Genomic DNA, 23786 nt, shown 5'->3' with positions numbered 1-23786 from the left:
GGTGTTGAGCAGAAACTAAATAGTTACCACCTGCAAATGCCCACCTCACTGGGGGCATTTCATTTCAGTTTAGGATGTTTTGGTTCAGGGTTTACTTCTTGTTCTTTGTTCTACATTGCCTAAACTTCCTTAGAATAACGAAAGAATGTAATGGTTTCCTGGGTTATTCAAGTCAGAAAATATGATGAAATGAGAGACTGCCTGGGTTTTGTTACTGAGGTCCCCACATCTCTGTCTGAAGACAGCAAACTTCCCCTGAGTCACAAGCACTTTCCAAAATTAATAACCAGAAGAAAGGAGCTGTTACCTCCACCTCTCTGGGGTAAATTGTGGGTCCGGGTGGATGCCACAGTGATAATACCTGTGACAGTGACAGCAATCTGGACTGGTAATACTTGTGGCTGTGATGGCAGTCATGACTAAGCCAGAAAATGGTGAAGATATCTAATCAGACCAAGAGAGGCTATCCAAATCTCCCTTCCCCCCTCCCCAGGCACACAGGGGTGGGGGATCTGTGCTCTTGGTTTTGGGGTTTCCTGATAGATTCTTGTAAGTGACATCGCCGCTTTTCTTTCATGGGACTTCCTGCTAAGCTTTTCAAAACAGTTTCAAACAGGAAGCTACCCTGTCTGTGAGGTTTTTTCCACCATCCTACGCACACACAGAGACAGAGGCAGTCAGTGGCAATGGTGAACACAGTCTCCTCCTCGGCCTCCTCCTTCCTGGTCCCTCACGCTGGAGTTGGAGAGACAGGACAAGAAAAGGGGATTTAGTTCCTCAGAAGCTTCCCCTACTGAGGTAAACGGAGGGAAACAGGCTAGCTGAAGACAGGATCACAGCAGAAAAACAGAGACAGCCACCTCTGGGGTGCATCACTCCGGAAGCACATCCCTGCTCCTTAGACTGCATACAGCCTTGGATTTCTCCTCCTCTCCCCCAAAAGAGAGATCTATGCTTCCTTCTGTAGCACCCAGAACTAAAGACAGGAAGGTGAGGTCAGGAATAGTAAGAAGAGAAGTACTGAACAGTTGCAAGGAGCCCAACACACAGGGCTAGTTCCACTGCCACAGCAAATATACTGGCACTCCTGCATGCTTAACACCACAAACACACTCTTGCATGTTTTTGCATCATGGACACTCATATGCATGTCACGGACATATCTGCATTCCTTCATGTAAGGGACAGAGACAGAGAATATTACCACAGGGCTGTGGGCACAATACAGTTTTTGTTTCTTTGGTATTATCAGTGCAGCATGTCCTCGTTTCTCTTGGCCTGGATTGGCCGCTATCGTGTACAGGATGCTGGGCTCGATGGACCCTTGGTCTTTTCCCAGTGTGGCATTACTTATGTACTTATGTACTCTTAGGGAATTAAGGGCCCCGTATTCAAAGGATTTTATGCTTCCAACTTTGAGAGTTATGTTCCTAAACTGGCCTCTTTGAAAATTTTCTAGGGCTCACTCCTTAACAATATACTGACAATTTCACCAAACGCTTACATTTAGGATCATAAGAAGTGGGTGTCAACATTAAGGCAGGGAAATAAATGCAGGAGCTTTGCACTGATTTTCAGCACTAGGCTCATAAATCTAGGCAAATGAATGGCAGGTCTAAATTTATTCCATTTGTATTGTGCTGACATTGTGAGTATCATATCTGTGTTATATGAATGTTCTCCCGTGCTGTCTATTATTGGTATCACTTGTATTCTGTTGCCATTTATCATATTTCTGTTACATGATTGTTTTGTAATGCTGTTAAATGTTTACATTTCTGATGCTGTATCATGTTTGTCCTATTACTAGGATTCTGTTTGTCATCTCCAAGTTTACCTCATTGATTGTATTCATGCTTACATTTGGTCATTTTACTATTGTTATGCTGTTGACAAAAATTGAAAGTCTTATGTCAAGCTGTACCTGTTGTACAGCAGCTTGGGTGAATCTCTTCATAAAGGAGGTCACATTGAGTCTGCAAAGAGGTGGAAAAATGTGGGATATAAATGCAATAAATAAATAAAATAAATAAATAAATAAAATATAAGCCAAACTTGTAAACTCGTAAATTGAGATGACTTTTCAGCTGAAAACCTAGGCTCCTAGGTTTGACTGAAAATAGGATACACATTTAGGGGCATAAATTCAGGAGCTCAGCTTCTTTTGAATATTGAGCCCGAAGGCTCTACATCCCAGAATCCAGTGTGACAGGCGGTCTATATTAAACTGGTCTTATTTGCTGCTGTGCACACCTGCTCCTATCTGCTCTTCTCACTCTGGAATCTTCCAACACTACCTTTTTGTTTCTACAGGAGCGAGTCACAGCCTGACCATGGCGCCGTTGGGAGACCAAACACCTTTGATAAGGGGTGAAAGGTCATGCAGCTTGTCCTCCTCAGAAGCTGGCACCTTGCAGATGTACCTGTACCCCAGCAACTCCCAAATGCTCCCCTCTGATTCCTTTCTGACTTTTTCCTGTGGAGAGTACTCAGCTGAGGAGCTTTGTGTAATGGCTGCCCAAGCCTGTGGTAAGTCTGTGCCTATTTGTCTTTATTTGTGGTCACGTTATTTGTGAAGGATACACTGCAGGCTGGCTTTGTGACCTTCCCTCTGTCCCTCATGTCTCTTATTCTTTCATTTTTTGGCTAATATTCAAATAGGTCCTGCGCTAAGGATGTTTTTTTTTTGTCCTCTCAGTTGAGACTAAAATCCTGTACAATTTAGGGGTAATATTGTCCTGCTGTCTGAACCTACTAAGGACATGAGGATGCTAGAGCCATGGCCAATGCAGTCGGATTAAGAAGCTAATGTTCAAACTGCCCACATAGTTAAAAATTACACAGGCAATTTTAACGTGTGCATTTTATGCAACTTTTCAAAGAGAAACTACCCTTATTACTTTTGTTTTTACATTACCGAGTGTGCACTGGGCCAGATTCAGTTAATGGAGCTCAAAAATCGGCGCTGGGGATGCTCCCGGCCGAGCACCCTTGGTAGTACCGCACCCAAGGGCTTATGCCTGCTGAAACCAAGTGTAAATCCTGGTGTGCCAGTTGGGCATGCACCCCCGGTATTCTATAACACTGCGCCCAAAATTTCAGAATGCCCCTGACCTGTCCATGCCGCTCCCTTGGCTGTGCCCCCTTTTGGGTTGCGTGCTATGGGATCTGAAGGCCCAGCATTACAGAGCAACTTGCAGCCAGATGCATGCGCAACTCCTAATCGGTGCCAATTAACATCAATAATTGATTGTTAGTGTCCAATTATTGCTTGTTAATGGCTCATTGACCAATTACTCTGCACACACATCTCAGGGTTGCGCCCAAATTTGGGTGACCTTTATAGAATCCGAGGGACTGTGTCCACATATTCTGCATCCATTCTTGGTGCAAATGGAATACACATATGCTGTGTTATTTCCTGGACCCAACTGTATCTATTGGAACATCTTTTTTCCACATGGCTGAAAGCACGCATGCTGTGGAGCCTGGGCCTGCACTATGACTTTTGTGGACCTTAGGCAATTTAGCCTTCATAGCCCCCTCCCTCGGTGGCACAGGAGCCAACTTTTGAAAATAATTGGAGGTGCTGAACTCATAACTCACAACAATTTTTCCCTCACTCAGAACCCCCCCCCCCCCCCCCCCGGAAAAACAAAATACATCTGGTACAGAACGACCAGCCTTTATCTAAACGACAAGAAAAGGGCAGGCAATGTGGACTGGGGAAGATTCATGTGGACAAATCAAAAGCTAGGGTCCTGCCAGTTTCTGCTACCCCCTTGCCCCCTGCAGCTTGTCAGTATCATTCTCTCTCTCTCTCTCTCTTTCTCTCTCTCTCTCTCTCTCTCTCTCTCCACATTCAGGTCATCCACAGCACTTTTCCCCCAACCAGTCCCTTTCTCCCCTTTGCCCATCTATACCACACTCTTTTCCCCCAATTTTGTCATTTTCCCCTATTTTCTTCTTCCTCCTCATTCCTCCTTATCCTCCTTTCCCCCTCCCTACTATCTCTGCATTTTTAACTTTTCTCCTCCTGCACAGGCATAATTTGATGTTTTATATTCAGGGGCAGACAGTTTAAGAGCTCTCTGCTTGTTTCACTCCCTACATCTTTTGAGCCTGTCCCAGGGGCGTATCTGCATGAGGCCATGGGGGCCTGGGCTCCCGCAGATTTCACCCTGGACCCCCCTGCCGCCGTCACCTACCTTTGCTGGCGGGGGACCCCAACCCCTGCTTTCTGCTCCCTAGCATAGCCAGTTGCCCTTCCATGCAGGTTTGGCTCCCCCATCTCTTCCCTGCTAACCACTTCTCACTCTCCTTCACAGATGAAATTTCCTTTCATTGGTTTAACTCATCTGCAATTTGTGACTCCCTACTGACTACAGGTTTGGATCATTTCCCTGCTCTGCTCTCCCTTGATCTAGGCACATTTCTTTTTTTCTGGGTCCGGGACGGGTTCCCCATCCCCTTTTTCATTGCAGCATTTCTCCTAGTACTCACAGATTCCAGGCTAATGGACACCCCCTGCCTGAAGAGTTCACATGAGATTCTTTGCCTGTTGCCACATTCTCACCCTAAGCCCTGGAAGCCCAGCAAGGGTCACAATTTGAAACCTCAGAGATTACACACTGAGTGGGAGAACATGGTCCATGCACTCATATGAAGCCCACTGTGTTCTGGTCTGCCTGCATGATATTGGTCCAACAGCCAAGGAACAAGCATCCAGCTCAAGGATCCAAGTTGAGACCTGGGAGGTGGTTGCAGAGCTTTACCAAGAGCAAAGAGGGAACAGAGGCGGACTGACCATTGAAACAATAGGACAGTGCCCAAGGGCCCACAGCAGTAGGAGGCCCAATCTCCCTTAGCTTCCATCTAATTTAATCACTTTTGATATGTGTTTAGGGGACCATGGCCTTTATTGCCCGAGGGCCCAGAACACTGTCAGTATGCCCCTGAGAGGGGAGCAAAGATTCAGCAATTAAGAAGGAGGAAGGCCTAAAAGCCAAACCAGGAAACACATAGAGTTTGTGAGACAGTTATGTCCCTTCTCTCCCCCCCCCCCCAAACTCTTCCTATGTTCTCCTGCCACCTCTTACTGCTGCTGTGCTACTTCTTTATATTCATATAGCCCATAGCCCCCACCAATTATAATTCCTATCAGAAATAATAGGGGAATAATATTTTTAATTTTTGTGAGAAATGGGAGCAGTGCTACTCTTCATTCCCTCTCAGTTCAATTCCTGACCATAGCCCCTCTCAATATCAGAGCTGCCAAGAGAAAGTAAATGTTAATAGGGAGATATTCAGTTCATGGTATTCCATGCTTCCACAACCTCTTCCCCTTTCCCCATCCTTCTAAAGAAATACCTTATTTACCCCAGTGACTAGAAGGTTGTAGGAAAAGAGCAGATACCAGCAGCATCAATCCTGCCCTGACTACCCCACTAGACCACCAGATTGTAAGGTAGTCCAGGTGGGGGCTACTCTTTCTATTCTTCTTTTTGTACTGCAATTGCAAGTAATGCAGTTATGATCTTGCCCAATAGTTTATATGGTAAATAGACAGGCTCATTTTCGAAAGACAAGGGCGCCCATCTTTCGACACAAATCGGGAGATGGGAGTCCTTCTCCCAGGGTCACCCAAATCGGCATAATCGAAAGCCGATTTTGGGCATCCCCAACTGCTTTCCATTGCAGAGATGACCAAAGTTCACGGGGGAGTGTCGGCACTGTAGCAAAGGCAGGACTGGGATTAAGAGATGTGCGTCCTCGACTGATAATGGAAAAAAGAAGGGCGTCCCTGACGAGCATTTGGCCGACTTTACATGGTCCATTTTTTTTTCACAACCAAGCCTCAAAAAAGTTTTCGAACTGACCAGATGACCACTGGAGGGAATCGGGGATGACCTCCCCTTACTCCCCCAGTGGTCACCAACCCCCTCCCACCCTCAAAAAAACAACTTTAAAAACTTTTTTTGCCAGCCTCTATGCCAGCCTCAAATGTCATACTCAGGTCCATCGCAGCAGTATGCAGGCCCCTGGAGCAGTTTTAGTGGGTGCAGTGCACCTCAGGTAGGCTGACCCAGGCCCACCCCCCCCTACCTGTTACACTTGTGGTGGTAAATGTTGAGCCCTCCAAAACCCACCACAAACCCACTGTACCCACATCTAGGTGCCCCCTTCACCCATAAGAGCTATGGTGTACAGTTGTGGGGAGTGGGTTTTAGGGGGCTCAGCACCCAAGGTAAGGGAGCTATCCACTTGGGACCAATTTGTGAAGTCCACTGCAGTGCCCCCTAGGGTGCCCGGTTGGTGTCCTGGCATTTCCATTATGGGTGAAAACCGGGGACGACCATCTCTAAGTTCGCCCATCTCGACATTTAGGTCGACCATCTCTAAAGTCAACCTAAATGTTGAGATTTGGGCGCCCCTTCGTAGCGCCGTCCTTACAGATGGTTGTCCCCGTTCGATTATGCCCCTCAGAGTGATCCAAATAAATGTTTTTGATATAAAATTATAGCAGGAGTTTGAGGGGGGTCTTTTACTAAGGTGTGCTAGCATTTTTAGCATGTGCTAAAAATAGGCATGCGCTAAATGCTAGAGATGCCCATAGGAATACATTGGCGTCTCTAGAGTTTAGCATTCGCCTATTTTTAGCGCATGTTAAAAACGCTATCATGCCTTAGTAAAAGACCCCCTAAATTTGGGATGATAAGTTCCTTAGGAATTAACATCTTGGTGGATTATTGATGTCAACTGTCACTCCGAGCATGGCACAAAGTTAGCCACTGTAAAAGCTCCATGGATTTTAGTTCCAATTTTCATTAGCTGCAGTCCATGTGTGTGGAGGTTATTTTGCTTGAAGGTAAAATGTGGTCTTTCATTATTTAAATTATTATATTTTGGCTTGGATACTGTGGGTTTAGCTGAGAGATGCAGACTGTAAGCTCTGACAATCCTGCGCAGCTCTCACTGGTCCATATTCACTCAACCAAACTTCAGGTTTCGGCTTCGGCCAAAACCAAATCATGAGTTTCGTCTGAAAGCTTTCAGACAGTTTCGGTGACAGTTTCAGTTTTGAGTGGAACAGAAAAAAGCAGTTTCAGTCAGCCTCTGCTGAGGAAGGTAGTTTTCAATCAGATCCGATAAATCTCCGTTTAGGTAAATGTCTTTAAACCTACTAAACCTTCACTTCTTTGTCTTGCTCTCTCCTACACAGGTATTCTGCCGGTGTATCATCCCCTCTTTGCCTTGGCAACAGAAGACCTGTCAACTTGGTTTTCTCCAAAACATATTTTCATAGTTGATGAATCTGTGGCTCTAGTTGTGGTCTACAGAATTAGGTACGTTTTGATGCTTAGCCCTGCAGCACTCCCAGCCAATCCCGTTCGCACTGTGCAGCTATAGGTTTACCTGTGCTATTTAATTTAACTTACAAATTAATGATCTTGGGCAAGTCACTTAACCCTCCATTGCCTCAGGTGCAAGCTTAGATTGTGAGCCCTCCTGGGACAGAGAAATATCCAGTGTACCTGAATGTAACTCACCTTGAGCTACTATTGAAAAAGGTGTGAGCAAAATATAAATAAATAATTATGACTTCATAGTCCATATATTCCAGCATGAACTAAAACACCATCATGTTACTTGGGATAAAAAGAGAAGCAGCACCTAACATCATGCAATGGTGACAACTAACCCCTGGATTTAGGGCCTGTGATTACAGAGCTCTGGAACGGTTACAGGCCAGATTCAGTAAATGGTGCTCAAAAATTGGTGCTGGAAAATAACAGCACTCAGAGCTATTCTATAAAGGATACTCCTGGCTGAATGCCCTTTATAGAATAATGCATAGCATCAATTCCCACGTCCAACTTTTGATGCGAGGAATTACGCCTGCTGAAACTGGATTCTGCAAAGAAAATTAAACCATGCGTAGGGCCAGAGCCTTATGCATGCCGCTGCCATTCAGGGGAGAAAGGAGGAGAAGGGAAACTGCTGGCAGCCACCTGAACGTTCAGGGTGGCCAGGGACAAAGGACCTGTCAATCCATCCTGCAAGAAGGCCAGAATGAAATTTACTGAGGCCAAAGTCACTGAAAGTCCTGTTGCCAAGCACCAGGACTCAAAGGTGTGCCAGACTTGTGCATAGAGGGAGCTGCAGTGGGAATCAAACTCAGTTCCCCAGGATCAAAGTCCATTACATTAACCACTAGGCTACTCCTCCACTTCCTTCATTTATGCGACCATTTGATAGAGGGGCTTGGGACAGAGGGGTGAAGACAGCAAGTTACAACACGAGAGTTTTGAGGTGTTGATGAGATAAAGACAGCAGCGGAAGAGTTCAACGCCGACAACAAAGAACAGGCACAAGAAAAGATAAGTGTCCTTTTCACCATTATAGCTCACCATTTGTTAGAGGAGCTTGGAAATATTGAAATAAGGGAGTAAATGTTTTGGCCGATGATGAAGAGAGGTTCAAATTGATCCGTTTAAGCTCAGCAGATACAGTGTATCCAGAGCTCTTTGAGGCCTTTTTCCTTCCAATTAAGGAGACCTATAGGGTCAGAGAGATCCCACACGGACTCCAAGCTTGAGTCTATCTCAAAAATATAGGGGAATATATTTTGATTTATATCATCCCCTTAAAGCAGTCAGCCAGTGATTGTGTAGAAGGGGAATTGTGTATGCCTAATACTAGATTTTGGATTTAGATTTAGCTCACGTCACTCTCAATTGTAGCTCAATGTGAGTCACGTTCAGAAAGTATTTTCCTGGAGGGCTTAGAACTGAAGTTTGTACCTGAAGCAATGGAAGGTTAAGTGACTTGTCCAAGATCTTAAGGAGCAGATTTGAACCCTAGCTTCCCTGAATCTCAGCCCACTGCTCTAACCATTATTTACGGCTAATACCAAAAATGTTTGGTAATGCAACAATTGAACACTACCAATATCTCGTTGATCATTCTATTATCACAATGTAACACACAACCTTGTAATTAAAACACATCAATGTAATCTCCAATAACTGTTCAATGGAAGCCACATTCAACCGAAACTCATTTTTGGATAACTGTGGGATACAAGCACGAATAAATAAAATAAGTAAATAAACAATTAACTCAAGGGCAGCAGATCTGAAACCTGGTGGTCTTTTGGTAACCTACTAAAAATATTGATAGGGAAATCAGTTTATGGTTGCCAGTAACCACAGGATTTCTGTTATGGTGCTGTTGAACATCACTGTTCCCATGGCCAATAGGAAGATGCTGGACTTGGGAACTAGAGCTGACTGGGAGTCAAGTGTTAAAGTACCTCCATATATTTCCAGAATGCTGCAAACATTGCTTTGTTTAATCTGATGTATTATTTTGGTGGATTATTTTGATGGTTTTTCCTGGAGTGTGTTCAGTTTATATAATACCATGCCATACTTTGTATTGTTTTTGAATATTTTTACTGCTGTAATTGTCTATTGCTCATGTTTGATCTATTCTTGATCTATATTTTGATCTATTGTGGAAGAGTAGCCTAGTGGTTTGTGCAGCGGATTTTGATCCTGGGGAACTGGGTTCAATTCCCACTGCAGCTCCTTGTGACTGTAGGCAAGTCACTTAACCTTCCATTGCCTCAGGTACAAAATAAGTACCTGTATATATCTAAACCACTTTGAATGTAGTTGCAAAATACCACAGAAAGGCAGTATATCATTTCCCTGTCCCCTATTCTTACTGTACACCACCTTGAGTGAATTCCTTCAAAAAGGTGGTAAATAAATCCTAATAAATAAATAATACTATCAGTAACAGAGCTACTAGGTTGGGGGAAGGTAGTTGTATTCAAAAGTGCCCCCACTGTCCCTTTACTGCTGACACAGGGCTGAATGTGTCACCACCCCAAGGATTTTAACTTTGGACTACCACACCACATATTGCCTCGCCCTGGCCCTACCCCAGCCCCGCCCTACCTTAGCTTCCTAAAACATCTGAGTCACCGACTGCCTGTGCTGACACAGATTTATAGCACTCTGTACACTGTTTCCCATGTTGCTGTATTATTTGCACAGATTAATACTTCTCTGTACAGTGATCTCTCCCCCTCCTTCCCGTTTCTTGGTTTCTTACACAGATTATTGCCCCTGTATGCACTGTTTCTCACCATTCTTGGGTTATTTGCCCATATTAACACTGCTCTAAATATAGAGTCCCCTCCCTACACACAAACATTTCTTGGGTTACCTGCACCGATTAATGCTGCTCTATATTCTGATCCTCCCCCTCCCCCTCATCACCACCACACACATTCCTGGGTTACCTGCTGCTCTATATTGTGCCCCCCCCCCCCCCCCCCAACACACACACACAAACACACTGCACATTCTTGGGTTACTTGCACTGGTAAATTCTGCTCTGTGTACTACTTGCCCTAGTTGCTCGGTGAGTGGACTAATGCTAATGCGAGATTTTGCTTTCCAGGTTTTTTTTTCCTAACTGGTTTGGACTAGAGAGTCAGAAGTCCTACCGTCACAGCCTGCAGAAGGATAGGCCAGGTGCTGTTCTGGACTATGCTGTTATCGATTATCTCTTTGCACAGGTGAGTTCTTTCAGCAAACAAATCCTGGTTATCCACTTAGGGAGTTTATGACATCACTCCCAGAGGCTTTTTTTCTCTCTGTGACATCACTCCAAGAAACATTCTTTTTCTTTGTGACATCACTCCCAGAGGTACTTTTCTTTATGACTTCACTCTCAGGTGCCCCAAAGAAACTTTATTAAGGACCCAACACGGTCCGTGTTTCGGTTTTTAAAAAAACCTTCATCAGGGGTCTATAAAATAACAACAAAACATATATATAATTAAATAAAAATTGGATCAAATATATCACAACCAATATGTCACAACAAATATAAAAATTATAAAAAAACATAATTTAAAAGTCGTTAAATTGGTATGTTTAATTTAATTTAATTCAATTTTATCTTTATCCTTATTACTATTTTTATCTAATTTGTATGTATTAAGATATTATCTGCCATAGACCTTTAGGCCGCACGTTAATGCTTTCTAACAATATATAATCTATTCTGCTATACACCATACGGAGTCTATCAGCTGTATGTGATTTTTATATGTAACACTTTCGGAAATTTGTTTTTATAATGTTAATTAAATTATATATAGTTTATTTATCAATTTTTTCTATGATGTTTGTCTGATGAAATAATAATAGTATATGTATTGATTTTGTCAACATATCAGATTCTATGTCAGAGAACTTGATTTATATTAAGAATGACTAATGACTTTTAAATTATGTTTTTTTATAATTTTTATATTTGTTGTGACATATTGGTTGTGATATATTTGATCCAATTTTTATTTAATTATATATATGTTTTGTTGTTATTTTATAGACCCCTGATGAAGGTTTTTTTAAAAACCGAAACACGGACCGTGTTGGGTCCTTAATAAAGTTTCTTTGGAGCATCTTACCCCTTGTCTTGGATTGATCTCTTGAAGTTGTTTTTCCACTTGTTTCTTTCTTGATATTGGATTTTTGTGGAAATTTTGGACCTTCTCTGTTTTCACTCTCAGGTGCCCACCTCTAGGCTCCCTTTGGATTTCCCTGAGGTGGAGTAGAGATGTCTACTGAAGCTCTTACTATTTGTTGTAAGAGGATTCTGAGCATATCCCAGCTGTAACTTCTAACAAGTAACACTATCTACAAGTGACCAAGGTTTCTGAGTTCCTGTTCAGTCTCTCCAAAAATGAGATCTTTTTAGTGATGAACATTACCATTCATTTAACATTCAGTGTTCCTTAAGGACCTGTCCACATTTTATTAACTTGTCCTTCTATTACGTAGCTTCCCTCTATTCCAGAGCCTGTGGGATAGATGTGTCCATCAACCAGAACGTGAAGATAGAGAACTTAAAACTGAGCTGAGACATATGTCTTTCTTGGCATCAAGTGCAGCTCCTCAGTATTTTCTATCACCAGCCTCGGTTCAAATGGGAGAATTTCTCACCACCTTCAATCTCAAGGAGGCATACTTGCATATACCCATATGGCCGCTGCATCCGAGGTTTCTATGTTTTATGGTGCTGGGCCATCATTTCCATGTCAGGGCTTTGCCCTTCAGTCAAGCCATGGCTCCAAGAACATGTACCAAAGCTATGGTTGTGATGGAGCCTTCCTTTGGCACCAGGGAATCAGAGTTCACCCATATCTCAACAACTGGCTCGTTCATGCTTCGTCCTATTCGGACAGTATTGCAGCAATGGACAAAGTTGTCTGTTTTCTGCAATCATTGGGTTATCAATTTCAAGAAAAGCAGACTTCATTGCAGATGTTGGAGTATCTGGGCATTCCATTCAACGTACAACAGGAGAGGATCTTTCTCATGGAGCGCAGGAGGTCGATGCTGGTTCAACAGATTTGCCTTCTCCTCAGACAATACAGGCCCAGGGACTGGAACTACATCCAGGTTCTGGGGTCAATGATGGCAGCATGGAAGTGGTGCTATGGGCAAGGGCTAATATGCAGCCATGACAGAAATCTCTTCTTAGCTGCTGTTCTCCAGTGTCACACAAATACAACCTTCATCTTCCTTGGATGCTGGTTGCCAGATGGAGTATGCAGTGGTGGTTGTCGCCCAGGAATTTGACCGCTGGAGGAGTGGCCTAGTGGTTAGGGTGGTGGACTTTGGTCCTGGGGAACTGCGGAACTGAATTCGATTCCCGGCACAGGCAGCTCCTTGTGACTCTGGGCAAGTCACTTAACCCTCCATTGCCTGCCACATTGAGCCTGCCATGAGTGGGAAAGCGCGGGGTACCAATGTAACAAAAAAAAATAAAAATAACACAATGGGAGGTGGTGACAATGGATGCCAGCAAGTCGGGTTGGGGAGCTCATTACAAGTTTCATCTGGCATAGGACACCTGAACAGAACAGGAGTCTCAGTGATTGATAAATTGCTTGGAGCTAAGGGCAGTGTGGAATGCATTACGCAACTTCGCTCCCTTTCTGGCGGGGGCCCTGGTCTGAGTTTTCTCTGTGAATGAGACAGCAGTGGCTTATATCAACAAGCAATACAGGACCCGCAGCTGTCTGATGGTGGTGGAGGCGACCTCCCTCATGAGTTGGGCAGAGAAAATTCTTCTCTGCTTGTCAGCAGCTCACATTGTTGGGTCCTTGATTGTGGAGGTGGACTTTCTTAGCAAGCACTCCTTGGACCTGGGAGAATGGGAACTATCTAGCCAGGGTTTTCAGCTTTTAGTGGACCAATGGGGTTCTCTGCTTCTGGACAATGCCAAAGTGCCCAAGTTTTCCAGCAGTTTGAAAGAACCAGGTTCGATGGGGATCAATGCCCTACTGCAGTCCTAGACAGAGACACGTCTACTGTATGCTTCATTCCTTGGCCCATGGAATGATGTGTGACGAAAAGGATCGCATTGCACTGAGGTCAAATAATTCTCGTAACCACGGATTAGCCATGGAGGCAGTGGTATACAGACTTGATTCAACTGCTGGACGGGGGTCCTCTCTATCTTCCACTGGTAAACGGCCTACTGAAGCAAGGTCCAGTGCTCATGGAGGATCCATGCCCATAGCTAGGTGGGTCACCAGGTGAGCTGCCGCTCCCCCAAACAGATTTCCAATGGCATCAGCGGCTATTTTTCACATGATCTGTTGTATTTAAAATACACGCTGGTGCCGTCAACAGTCTGCTCTTTGCTCCCCCTGCACCCTCAACCTTGCTATGCTTCTGTCCATGCCCCTTTGGTCTTATGGCTTGACCATTGAAAGAGGTCAGTTGAGATGAAAATTTTATTCTAATTCGGTCATTACTACCTTGCTTCAGGCTTGGAAACACTTTATATCCAAGGTGTATACGATGGTGTAGAGGATGTTCGAGGGCTGGTGTTCTGAGCACGAACTTTCTCCCTTCTGTGCTCAGATTGCACATATTCTAGTTTTTCTCCAGGCAGGTCTTCAGCAAGGATTGGCGTTCGATTCTCTAAAAGTTCAGGTTGTGGCTTTGGCCTCTTTCAGGGTCCGACTACTGAAAACGTCTCATGTGGCTTACCTGGATATCGTTTGATTTTTGAGGGGAGTGCGCCATTTGCAACCTCCTTATTGTATGCCATGTCCAGAGTGGAGCCTTAATTTAGACCTTTGGGTTCTTCAGAAGCCTCCTTTTGAGCCACTTCTGAAGGTCTCCTTGAAAAATCTTACGCTAAAGACAGCATTCTTGGTGGCTGTTGCATTGGCTAGTAGGTTTCGGAGCTTCAGGCTCTCTCTTGTCGGGATCCCTTTCATCACTTTTCGAAGGCGGGGGTCTTCCTGCACACAGTTCCTTCCTTTCTTCTGAAAGTGGTATCAGCATTTCAACTCAACCAATCTATGGAGCTTCCATCCTTTCACAGAGGACAAAGAGGTTTAATATTTTCCTTGAAGTTTCTTAATGTGCGTAGAGACCTCATTAGATATCTGGAAATCACAAATGAGTTTCGCAAATCGGACAGACTGTTTGTGCTTTATGGTAAACTGATTCTTGGCCTCATAGCTTCCAAGCCCACAATTGCTACATGGCTGAAAGAGACTATCGCGTCAGCTTATTTGCTTGAGGGGAACAAGCCTCCTCATGACTTTGCGAGTTCATTCTACAAGGTGTACAGTGCAAGCTGCAATGTGGTCGATGCTGCATACCTTTGCCAAGCACTACATGGTGGACATTGTGTCTTGCTTGGAAGCCAATTTTGGAGCTTCGGTTCTCAAGGCAGCGGCGCCAGGATCTCACCCACTCTAGGATTGCTTTGAACACCCCACAGGTTCTGGAACAGTGGAAAGCTATGCAAAAGAAGAAGAAATGAGGTCTTATCTGATCATTTTGTTTCCATGAGACAGTCCCACTATTCCTGAGGCCTGTCCGATTTTTCTGAGATGTTTAGTCAGTGCAAAGTAATGAGTCAAATAATGACTGTCACCTTGCATGGTGTTTCCTGCATATCTTTTGTTCTCTACAAGTTGTCCAGAGATGAGAGAGGTCCACACATGTTTGCTCATCTGGTTAGTTTTAGGTTAGAGAGTTGTTTAAGGTTTGTGTTTTTTCTGAGTTTCTCCTTACTGTTTGTCTATGTAAATACCGAGGAGCTGAACTGGATGCCAAGAGAGAGATATGCCTCAGCTCAGTTTTCAGTTCTCTATCTCCACCTGCTGGTTGATGGACACAACTATCCCACAATTTTTGAAATAGTAGAAAGGACTAATGGAAAGCAAATGATCAGGTAAGACCTAATTTCTTTCTACTTTCCTTTTGCATTCTCCATTGACCCCGGAGGATGTTCCTTGTGTGTTCTCTCCAGTGCCGGAGTGACTTTGTGACCGGACAGATGGACATCACAATGAGCCTGAAGGTGCAACAAGAGTGCCTGGCTCTAGCTGTGTTGGACATGCTGAGAATAAAACAGGAGAGTGACTGCAGCCTTCCAGAGCTCCTCAGCAGCATCAGGTGAGGAGATAGAGCAGCTAGGAGGAGTCTAAAACAGCAAGGGGGAGGAGGGATGAAAGATGTGCTTCTTAAATTAGATGAGCATCTCCACTGAGACAGGATGGCCAGCTGGGTCCAGGCCACCCACACAGCCTGAACCAGTCTTGGTTTTTCCCTATTATCTTTCTGGACATTTGTCCTGCTTTCCATGAACAGAGGACATAGAGCAAATGGATGACCTCACTGTGAGGCCAGTCTCTCCCCTGGCCAAGCAGTGTTCATATTTGGGGTGTCTCATGTTAAAGTTCTATCATCAACAGCAAACAGGCCAGCTGCATCGCTTTTTTCTTCACTGTAGCATCAGAGGATCAGATTCAGACGTCTTTTGTAGGTATAATGTGGTAGGCTCAGTATAAGTTCTACATCAATAAGTTATTGATCTTGGTAGATTTGGTGGCAGAGGGGACCAAACTGTACTCTTTCTACAGACGGTGAGATAGGTGACCTTCACCATGTGGCAATTTAGCTTTGAAGAAAGACCATAGAAGCTTTCTGTCTGTTTTTTCTTTTCTTTATGAGCTGAGCTTGAATCCTCAGATGACTGAATCTCACCAGGGGCTGACCCCATCACTGCCTCTTTATTGCCTACTTGTAGACCCATCCCGAAGGTTGTCAGCTCCAGATTCATCTGACAAGGTTGATCCAGTCGTGGGTTTACCCCACTGCGTACAGGAAATTGTAGTACTGATTTCCCCATTGCCTTCTTAAGAAAAGCAAGACTACAAGTTCCTGCATGTACTGGGGTAAACCCAGGACCGAATCAGTTCTGTCAAGCAAATCTGAATTCAGTTGGCAACTCTATACACCCCACCCCACCCCCAATCGCTGTCCTTACATTTCCAAGATTAATCGTGGGTCTGGTCTAGTATGTTTGCCCCTACTGGAGGAATCATGGGCTCCCTTGTCCTCACAACTCCTTAAGACTAATGGTGCCTTTTCCCTTCCAGCTACAAGAGCTGCATCCCCAAGAGTCTGCAACATCATATCCAGCAGCTTAGATTCCTGACACGCAGACGGATCCGACGGAAGGTGCAGAGGTCTCTTCTTAGAATCAGTACCTGCAATGCCCAAAGTCAGCACCTGAAGATCAAATATCTTCTGGACCTGGAGAAGCTGGAGCCCAATTTCGGGAAGGAGACATTCCTGGTCCAGACGCCCAGTGCAGGATGGGTACATGGTACAGAAAAGGTCATCCGTGTGTGTGGAGGAAGTGGAATTTATTGGCGTTACAAGGAAAGCGAGGTTGGTGGACACATTTAGCATGAAATTTTGAGAGACCTTTGACTGTATGTGTCCGTGTGCTGTCTCTCCACTTAGATTCATGCAGTTCTGTAGCTTTAGAATTCTTCAGAATTGATGGTTTGGTATTTATGGCCAATGACTGTACTTTGTAAGCATTATCCAGGGACAAGGAAGTGAGTTTGTGCATTCCTAAACTCTTCAGCATGCTGTACCTATTCCTGTTTGTAAAGCAGAGGTAATGCCCAAGGAATGCCTAATCCTGCCACCAGGCTGGAAATCTTCTACTTGCCCCCCACTCCCCAAGTGCTGCAGTTATCCTGTTTGCACAGATCTCAGTCACTAGGGGACACTAATTAACCAGGTTTCCCATTTTAGCTGTTTAATGCATCTCTCTTTTACATATAGATATGGCAGGCATTCTGTGACTTTCCGGAGATCACTGATATTGGCATAACACAGGCGTACTGTGAGAAGAGGCCTGTGGAAAGCAGAATTGTCACCATCACCAAGCAGGAAAACAAGGTGCTGGTACGTCACTAAGGGAGAGTATGGATAGTATTCTATGAACAGCACAGGGCTTCCCAACTCTATGCCAGTGATCCCAGTCAGTCTCAGGATTCCCGCAGTGAACATGGATCAGATAGACTGGATCTCCACTCTTTGCACACCTTCTCCTTGGATTCTATAAAGGGCACCCAAATTTGCTTGCCAAACTTTAGGCGTGATCCTGATTTGCATGTGCAACTTAGTCAGTTACCGAGTCAATTAACAGCAATAATTGGGCACAATCAATTATTGAAGTTAATTTGCACCAATTAGGATTTACACATGCTGTGCGCTATTCTAAAACACTTGTCTGTCTGTCTCCCCCCCCCCCCCCCCCAATATTCAGCGCTATTTAACCGGTCAGAATGGCCACTGACTGGTTAAATAGTGCTTAACCAGCTATCCGCCAATATTCAGCAGGGGATCCCCCACTGAATATCCCCGATTAGCTGCTAGTGGATAGCGGGTTATATCGGCCGATATAACCAGCTATCTGGTGATTTTTTTACACCAGGTTTCATGGCGTGAAAACCTGGTATATCTTTGTCCGGTTTAAAGATAACCAGCTAAGTCTGAATATCAACTTAACCGGTTATCTTTAAACTGGCCAAAAATAAACTGGATATTCAATGCCGGTGACCAGAAACAGCCCCGCATTGAATATCCGGGCTTAGTGCCAACCGCGGGCGTTAGCCGGTTTAGCTCCCATGGTCTGAATATCGGCTCTTTGGTGCCCAAATCACATAGAGCACAACTTAAAAGGAGGCGTGGCCATGTGAGAGCCATGGGCAGATCAGGGGCATTCCAAAAATTTGCGTGCAGTGTTATAGAATACCAGGGATGCATGCGCAAACTGGTGCCTGGAATTACACCTGGTTTCAGTAGGCATAAGTCCTGGCACCCAAATATGGGCATGAGAATCGGCACTACTTGCTGTTCTATAAAGAGTGCTCAACCCGGAGCGACCTATATAGAATAGCACTAAGTGCTGATTCTTTCCATCACTGATTTTTGAGTGCCATTTACTGAATCCAGTACTTTATGTAGGGTTACCTTATATCCGGATTTACCCGGACATGTCACACCCCCCTCCCCATTTTGAATTGGCGCCAAGATCAGCAACAGGAAGGATGCATGCAGGGCAGCGCTCCGGGCAGGAAAGAGGGGGCTCTTTCCTGCCCTGAAGAGGTCATTAGACCACCAGGGCAGTAGAAAGGTAAGCGGAGGGGGGTGATGGGGAGGGGGGGTTGACGGGGGAAGGGAAATGTGACAGGGGCAGAGCGAGGGCGTGAAATGGGGCAGGGTGGGGAGTGAAAGGGGGCGGGGTGTGTGGTGGGGCGGGGCATGTGTCCTCCTTTTTGGGGGACAAAATATGGTAACCCTAACTTTATGTCCTCATAGTCCTTGTGAATATCCTGGAAATCTGACTGAATGTGAGGTCACCAGGACGGTTTGGGAAACCTCTGTCATAGTGGTTGTTTATTTTCCATGAAGGGGTAAGGTGTTAACATGTTTTTCTCCCTTCTGCAGTTCCCTATTCCCAACACCCCTCTCCCCACCACCACCACCAACAGCTGCAGGATTTCCAAGTTACCCAGTTCCAGGAGGGAGATTTTAGGTAATTTCTGGCTTTTTGACAGCCCCACCCAGTGCATTACAGAACCTGCAGCACTGATTTCAATTTGTAGAATCAGGGACTACAAATCCTACACTGCTTTGGGATGTGAGTTTATGTTTAAATATATTTTATTGGAGAGACAACTTCCATTTTGCAAGCTAACACAGAGAAATAGAACAATTAACTTCGCTCTCCAAGAACATTTTACATTTTCTTCCCTCCCTTCCTCCCCCCTCCCCCCCCCCAAAGTCTCCAACAGTTTTATTGATGGTAATTCAGAAAGAACATTTCCAAGTAACAAATGGAGATAAGATATACAGTACAAATGTGTGTGCGACTCTCGTAGAATAGAACAATCTACCATCAAACATTTCTCCCAGCATTCTCCTCCCCCCTCCCAAAAATCCCTCATAAACTGCTTCTCTCATTGTATTGAAATCCATTTATGACCCTCTAATATAAAACTATATTGCAATGCTGCATCACAAACATAACTAGTGGAACCTTCAACTATCACAGCAGTATTTAAAAGTCACTGCTCTAGCAGAGTGCCTGAACTCTGATGACACTCCACCCTAATTAAGTAACCGTCTATTAACCCCCCCCCCCCTTGACCCTGTCCAATCCCTAACTAGTAATGCAATTTCCCATTTTCTGTGTCCTCACTCTTCCTGACTATTCACCATATCAACAAAAGTCCAAATGAAAAAAAAAAATCTCTTCCTATCAGAGCTTGCTAAATATTAAACTGCAAGCTTTATGTGACAAGGATTGTATATAGGGTTCCCACACCGCCAAAAATGCTTTTCGCCTTCTGGGGGAAGACCCAACTCCCCTGCGTTCCAACAATAGAAGTTCATGTAATTTGTTCCTCCAATGCCAGTAATCTGGTGGGGACTCACTCGTCCAAGCGCCCATTATGAGCTTCTTCCCGACCAGACTGGCCTTGCGAATGAGCTGCCGGGTCCCCCTACCATGAAGTCGAAATACTTCATACTTATCCAATAATACCCCCTATGGTGAGAATGGAATCCATAGCTTTACCAGAGACTCTAGATAGAGAAATATCTGCCTCCAAAATGCCTGAATCTTATGGCAGGTCCAAAGGGAATACACTAGCGTACCCTCCCCCTGCTCACATTTCGCACATAGCGGATCCACAACCCCCCCAAATTTGAACAATTGACTTTTGGCCATATACGCCCTGTATATTATACGGTACTGACACTCCTGAAGACCTGCATTTACCAACAACTGGGGAATACGAGCTATCAGTTTAGGAAAATCTAATTGCAAGTTCGGTTGTCCCAAATCTACTCCCTATCTTTGGCGAATAGTACCTCTGTGTTTCTCTGTCCCTCCTGCACCCCTATAGCTTTTTGTAGGCCCGATACCGACAACCTATCTCCGGGGACTATCCCAAAAAAGGCCCTAATTCTACGCCCATGTCCACTTTCCAGCTTACTTTGGTTCAGAGACCGTACGTAATGAGTCAATTGATGATATGCGAATAGGTGATTCATACAAATACCTACTCCTAAGGCTCCTAATGATAGGATCTTCCCCCTTGTATCCAGAACATGCTCAAGCCTCGTGATCCCCAAATCCGCCCATTTGTGAAATATTTTATTTTCAGACCCTGGGGCAAATTGTGGGTTGTCCTGCAGTGGCAGTAAGTCTGATACATCTGCCTCCAAGCCCCATATCCTATTCAAGTCCCTCCAAACCTCCCGCAAGGGGCCCAATAGCACACTATTACGCATGTATATCGGAATTGCTCTCCTCTCACAATGCAATAAGTAATGTGGATGGAACGGTTGGGATGTGAGTTTAAAACCAGGACAGGATATAAAGTTTCCCTTCGTGAACCGGGTAACCTGGCAGCTCTGTAACTGGCTAGGACAGTCCTTGTCTCAGAATTTCCAGGGCATGCAGGGACTTATATTTTCTCCTTCTCCAAAAGGAAGTGGAAATCCCAGAATACAATGGAACAGGAATCTGAAAGCAACCCCAAACCAAAGAATGTCAGGCATAGCCTGTCACTGATTGACCTACAGAGGCCCTGCTATCTTTTTGGATGGGAGTTCCTGGGTAATATTAGTGGCTGCCCCCTGGAGTAAGGCCTCTTGGTTTCCAGCCCTGCAATCATGGTGTTTCTCACCCCGCAGGAAGCCGAGTTCCCTTCTCAAAAGGAGGCGCTGTCCTTTGTTTCACTTGTGGACGGATACTATCGGCTGACCGTGGATACCTACCATTATTTCTGTGGGAACGTGGCACCACCTCGGCTGCTGTGGAGCATTGAGAACCAGTGTCATGGGCCAATCACGTGAGGAGATTATCCATATCCAATCAGAATAACCAACCTTTATATGAGCTGTCTGGCCTGCTCTATATTGCCTGGTCCATTTCTTAAGAAAATTTGAAATCCTTGCATGCAGTGGGATAAAACCAGACCTAAACCTGCCTGTCTTGATAAGATGGAATCAGCTGGTCACACTGCTTTTAAACCAGTGATTCCCAGTCTAGTCCCAGAGGTCTCTGTGATTTGATTTGTAGGATAGTCATAATGAAAATACATGAAAACAATTTACATACACCGAGACTTACGTTCAGCTGGTTAAGTTAACTGCACAACATTATCTGCTTTCTGGTTGGCCTGAGTTACTGTGGCAAGAGTGAAATTTCTTTCTGGGAATGCCTCCAGCATCACTGTTATTTTGACCAGATAAATTTTACCACTGAGCTGTGGAAGGAGGAAAAATCCTTGTGAATATGGCTCTCACTGGATTTAAAATGAGATATCATTAGTTTTAAAATATATATTTCACCAGTCCTGAAGTTCTAGGCAGATTCCAACAAACATTGAAAGATGAAATGACATCACATTTCATAATATAACAATTTTTTAAAAGGCACACACAGAAAATTAAAAACATCAGCTAATAATATTTTGCAGTAAGGCATTTTCATTAAGAGTAGTTAATGATTAATGCAGACAAACTGATCTCATGCCTAATCATTGCAGCCAGTCTGAAACCCCACAATTATAGGTGGAGTGAAATGGGATGGGTTTGTACCAGGAGTCCTCAGAATGGTGGATTCATTGTTGGCAGGAGGGAAGAATAAAAAGCTGATTCGTTGAACTGAAATGGGAAATACTTGGACTGAGGATCACCACTTCACTCCAGATCAGCTAGAACTAGTCCTGGTTTTGTTCCATTTCAAGCCTTGATTTATAGGGATTTTCTAATTGACCTAAGGTTATCAATAGAAATCAAACAAAATAAAACATGGAAAAGAAAATAAGATGATACCTTTTTTATTGGACATAACTTAGTACATTTCTTGATTAGGTTTCGAAGGTTGCCCTTCTTCGTCAGATCGGAAATAAGCAAATGTGCTAGCTGACAGTGTATATAAGTGAAAACATTCAAGCATTACTATGACAGTCTGACAGGGTGGGAGGATGGGGGTGGGTCGGAGGTATGCATGGGGACATCAAAACATATCATTGCTATTCTAACAGGATGGGTGTGGATAGGTGAGGGGTGGAGAGAAATACAGCTTTATGGTTTATAATGGGCTAGGAACCCCAGATCCTTGTTAAGTCCTTTCTGTTGGGTGTTAAAATATTCAATCATTCTGACTTCAAAGGTCTTACGTTCTTGTATGGTTTTAAAGTTACCTTTCAGGATTCTCACTGTGAAGTCACTGGTACAGTGTCCTGGTCCTGTAAAATGCTGACCAACAGGGGTGGGAACCTTACTGTCACCAGTATTGTTCATGTGATGTCTATGTAAATTGAATCTTGTCTTAAACATCTGGCCTGTTTCTCCAATATAGCATCCTTCGTTACATTTTTTACACTGAATGATATATACCACATTGAAAGATGAGCAAGTGAAAGATTCCTTTATGTTGAATATCTTTCCTTTGTGGATGACTTTGGGGTCCTGTGAAATATTTTGGCATAGTTTGCAACTGGATAAATTACAGGGAAGTGTGCCCTTCTGTTCCTTTTCAGTCTGTGATGGAAGTTTACTTCTGATTAGCTTGTGTTTTAAGTTGGGTGGCTGTCGGAAGGCCAGTACTGGTGGGGATGGGAATATCTCTTTCAGTAATTCATCCTCCTGGAGTATAGGTTGTAGATCTCTTATGATTTTCCTCAGTTTTTCCAGCTCTGGATTGTATGTCACTACAAGGGGGATTCTGTCTGTGGATTTTTTCTCCTTGTACTGTAGCAGATTCTCCCTGGGTGTTTTGAGGGAGGAGGCAATATTCTTGGAGATTATTTTGGGGTTGTAGCCTTTCTGTTTGAAGGATGCAGTCAGGATTTTAAGGTGTCTGTCTCTGTCCCCTGGGTCAGAGCAGATACGGTGGTATCTTGTGGCTTGGTTGTAAATGATGGATCTTTTTGTATGTGAAGGATGTAAGCTGTAGTTGTGGAGGTAGCTGCATCTGTCTGTGGGTTTCTTGTATTTAGATGTTTGTATACAGCCATCACTGATTGAGACCGTGGTGTCCAAAAAATTGACTTTTTCTGGGGAGTAGTCAATTTTGAATCTGATTGTAGGATGGTATGTATTGAAGGCAGAATAAAATTGTTTCAGAGTTTCTTCACCCTCCGTCCAAATCATAAAAATGTCATTGATGTACCGGTAGCTGAACATGTCCAAGACCGAGCTCCTCGTCTTTCCACCTAAGCCCACTTCTCCTCTTCCCCCACTTTCTATCTCAGTTGATGGCACCCTCATCCTCCCCGTCTCATCTGCCCGCAACCTCGGGGTCATCTTCGACTCCTCCCTCTCCTTCTCTGCACATATCCA

The 23786-nt window shown here is 44.3% G+C and overlaps 1 protein-coding gene across 4 annotated transcripts in view; it reads left to right on the top strand.

The window, feature by feature from the left end:
* The first annotated feature begins 654 nt into the window (after positions 1 to 654).
* Positions 655 to 23786, top strand: part of JAK3 (Janus kinase 3) — a 102015-nt gene continuing 78883 nt past the window's right edge. Inside the window, exons 1-8 of one of the 4 annotated variants that reach the window (XM_030218808.1) lie at positions 655 to 798; positions 2314 to 2529; positions 7223 to 7346; positions 10477 to 10594; positions 15370 to 15515; positions 16502 to 16796; positions 17202 to 17318; positions 21129 to 21286. In XM_030218808.1, the coding sequence (XP_030074668.1) occupies positions 2334 to 2529; positions 7223 to 7346; positions 10477 to 10594; positions 15370 to 15515; positions 16502 to 16796; positions 17202 to 17318; positions 21129 to 21286 (1154 nt within the window). In that variant the 5' untranslated portion in view covers positions 655 to 798; positions 2314 to 2333. Of the gene's footprint in view, positions 799 to 822; positions 991 to 2313; positions 2530 to 7222; positions 7347 to 10476; positions 10595 to 15344; positions 15516 to 16501; positions 16797 to 17201; positions 17325 to 21128; positions 21287 to 23786 lie in introns of those variants that run through there. The other 3 variants (XM_030218806.1, XM_030218807.1, XM_030218809.1) reach the window with 3 other exon arrangements.

The sequence above is a fragment of the Microcaecilia unicolor genome, chromosome 11 (assembly GCF_901765095.1).
Source record: "Microcaecilia unicolor chromosome 11, aMicUni1.1, whole genome shotgun sequence".
Classification (NCBI taxonomy): domain Eukaryota; kingdom Metazoa; phylum Chordata; class Amphibia; order Gymnophiona; family Siphonopidae; genus Microcaecilia; species Microcaecilia unicolor.
This window is presented reverse-complemented; position numbering and strand designations above follow the sequence as displayed.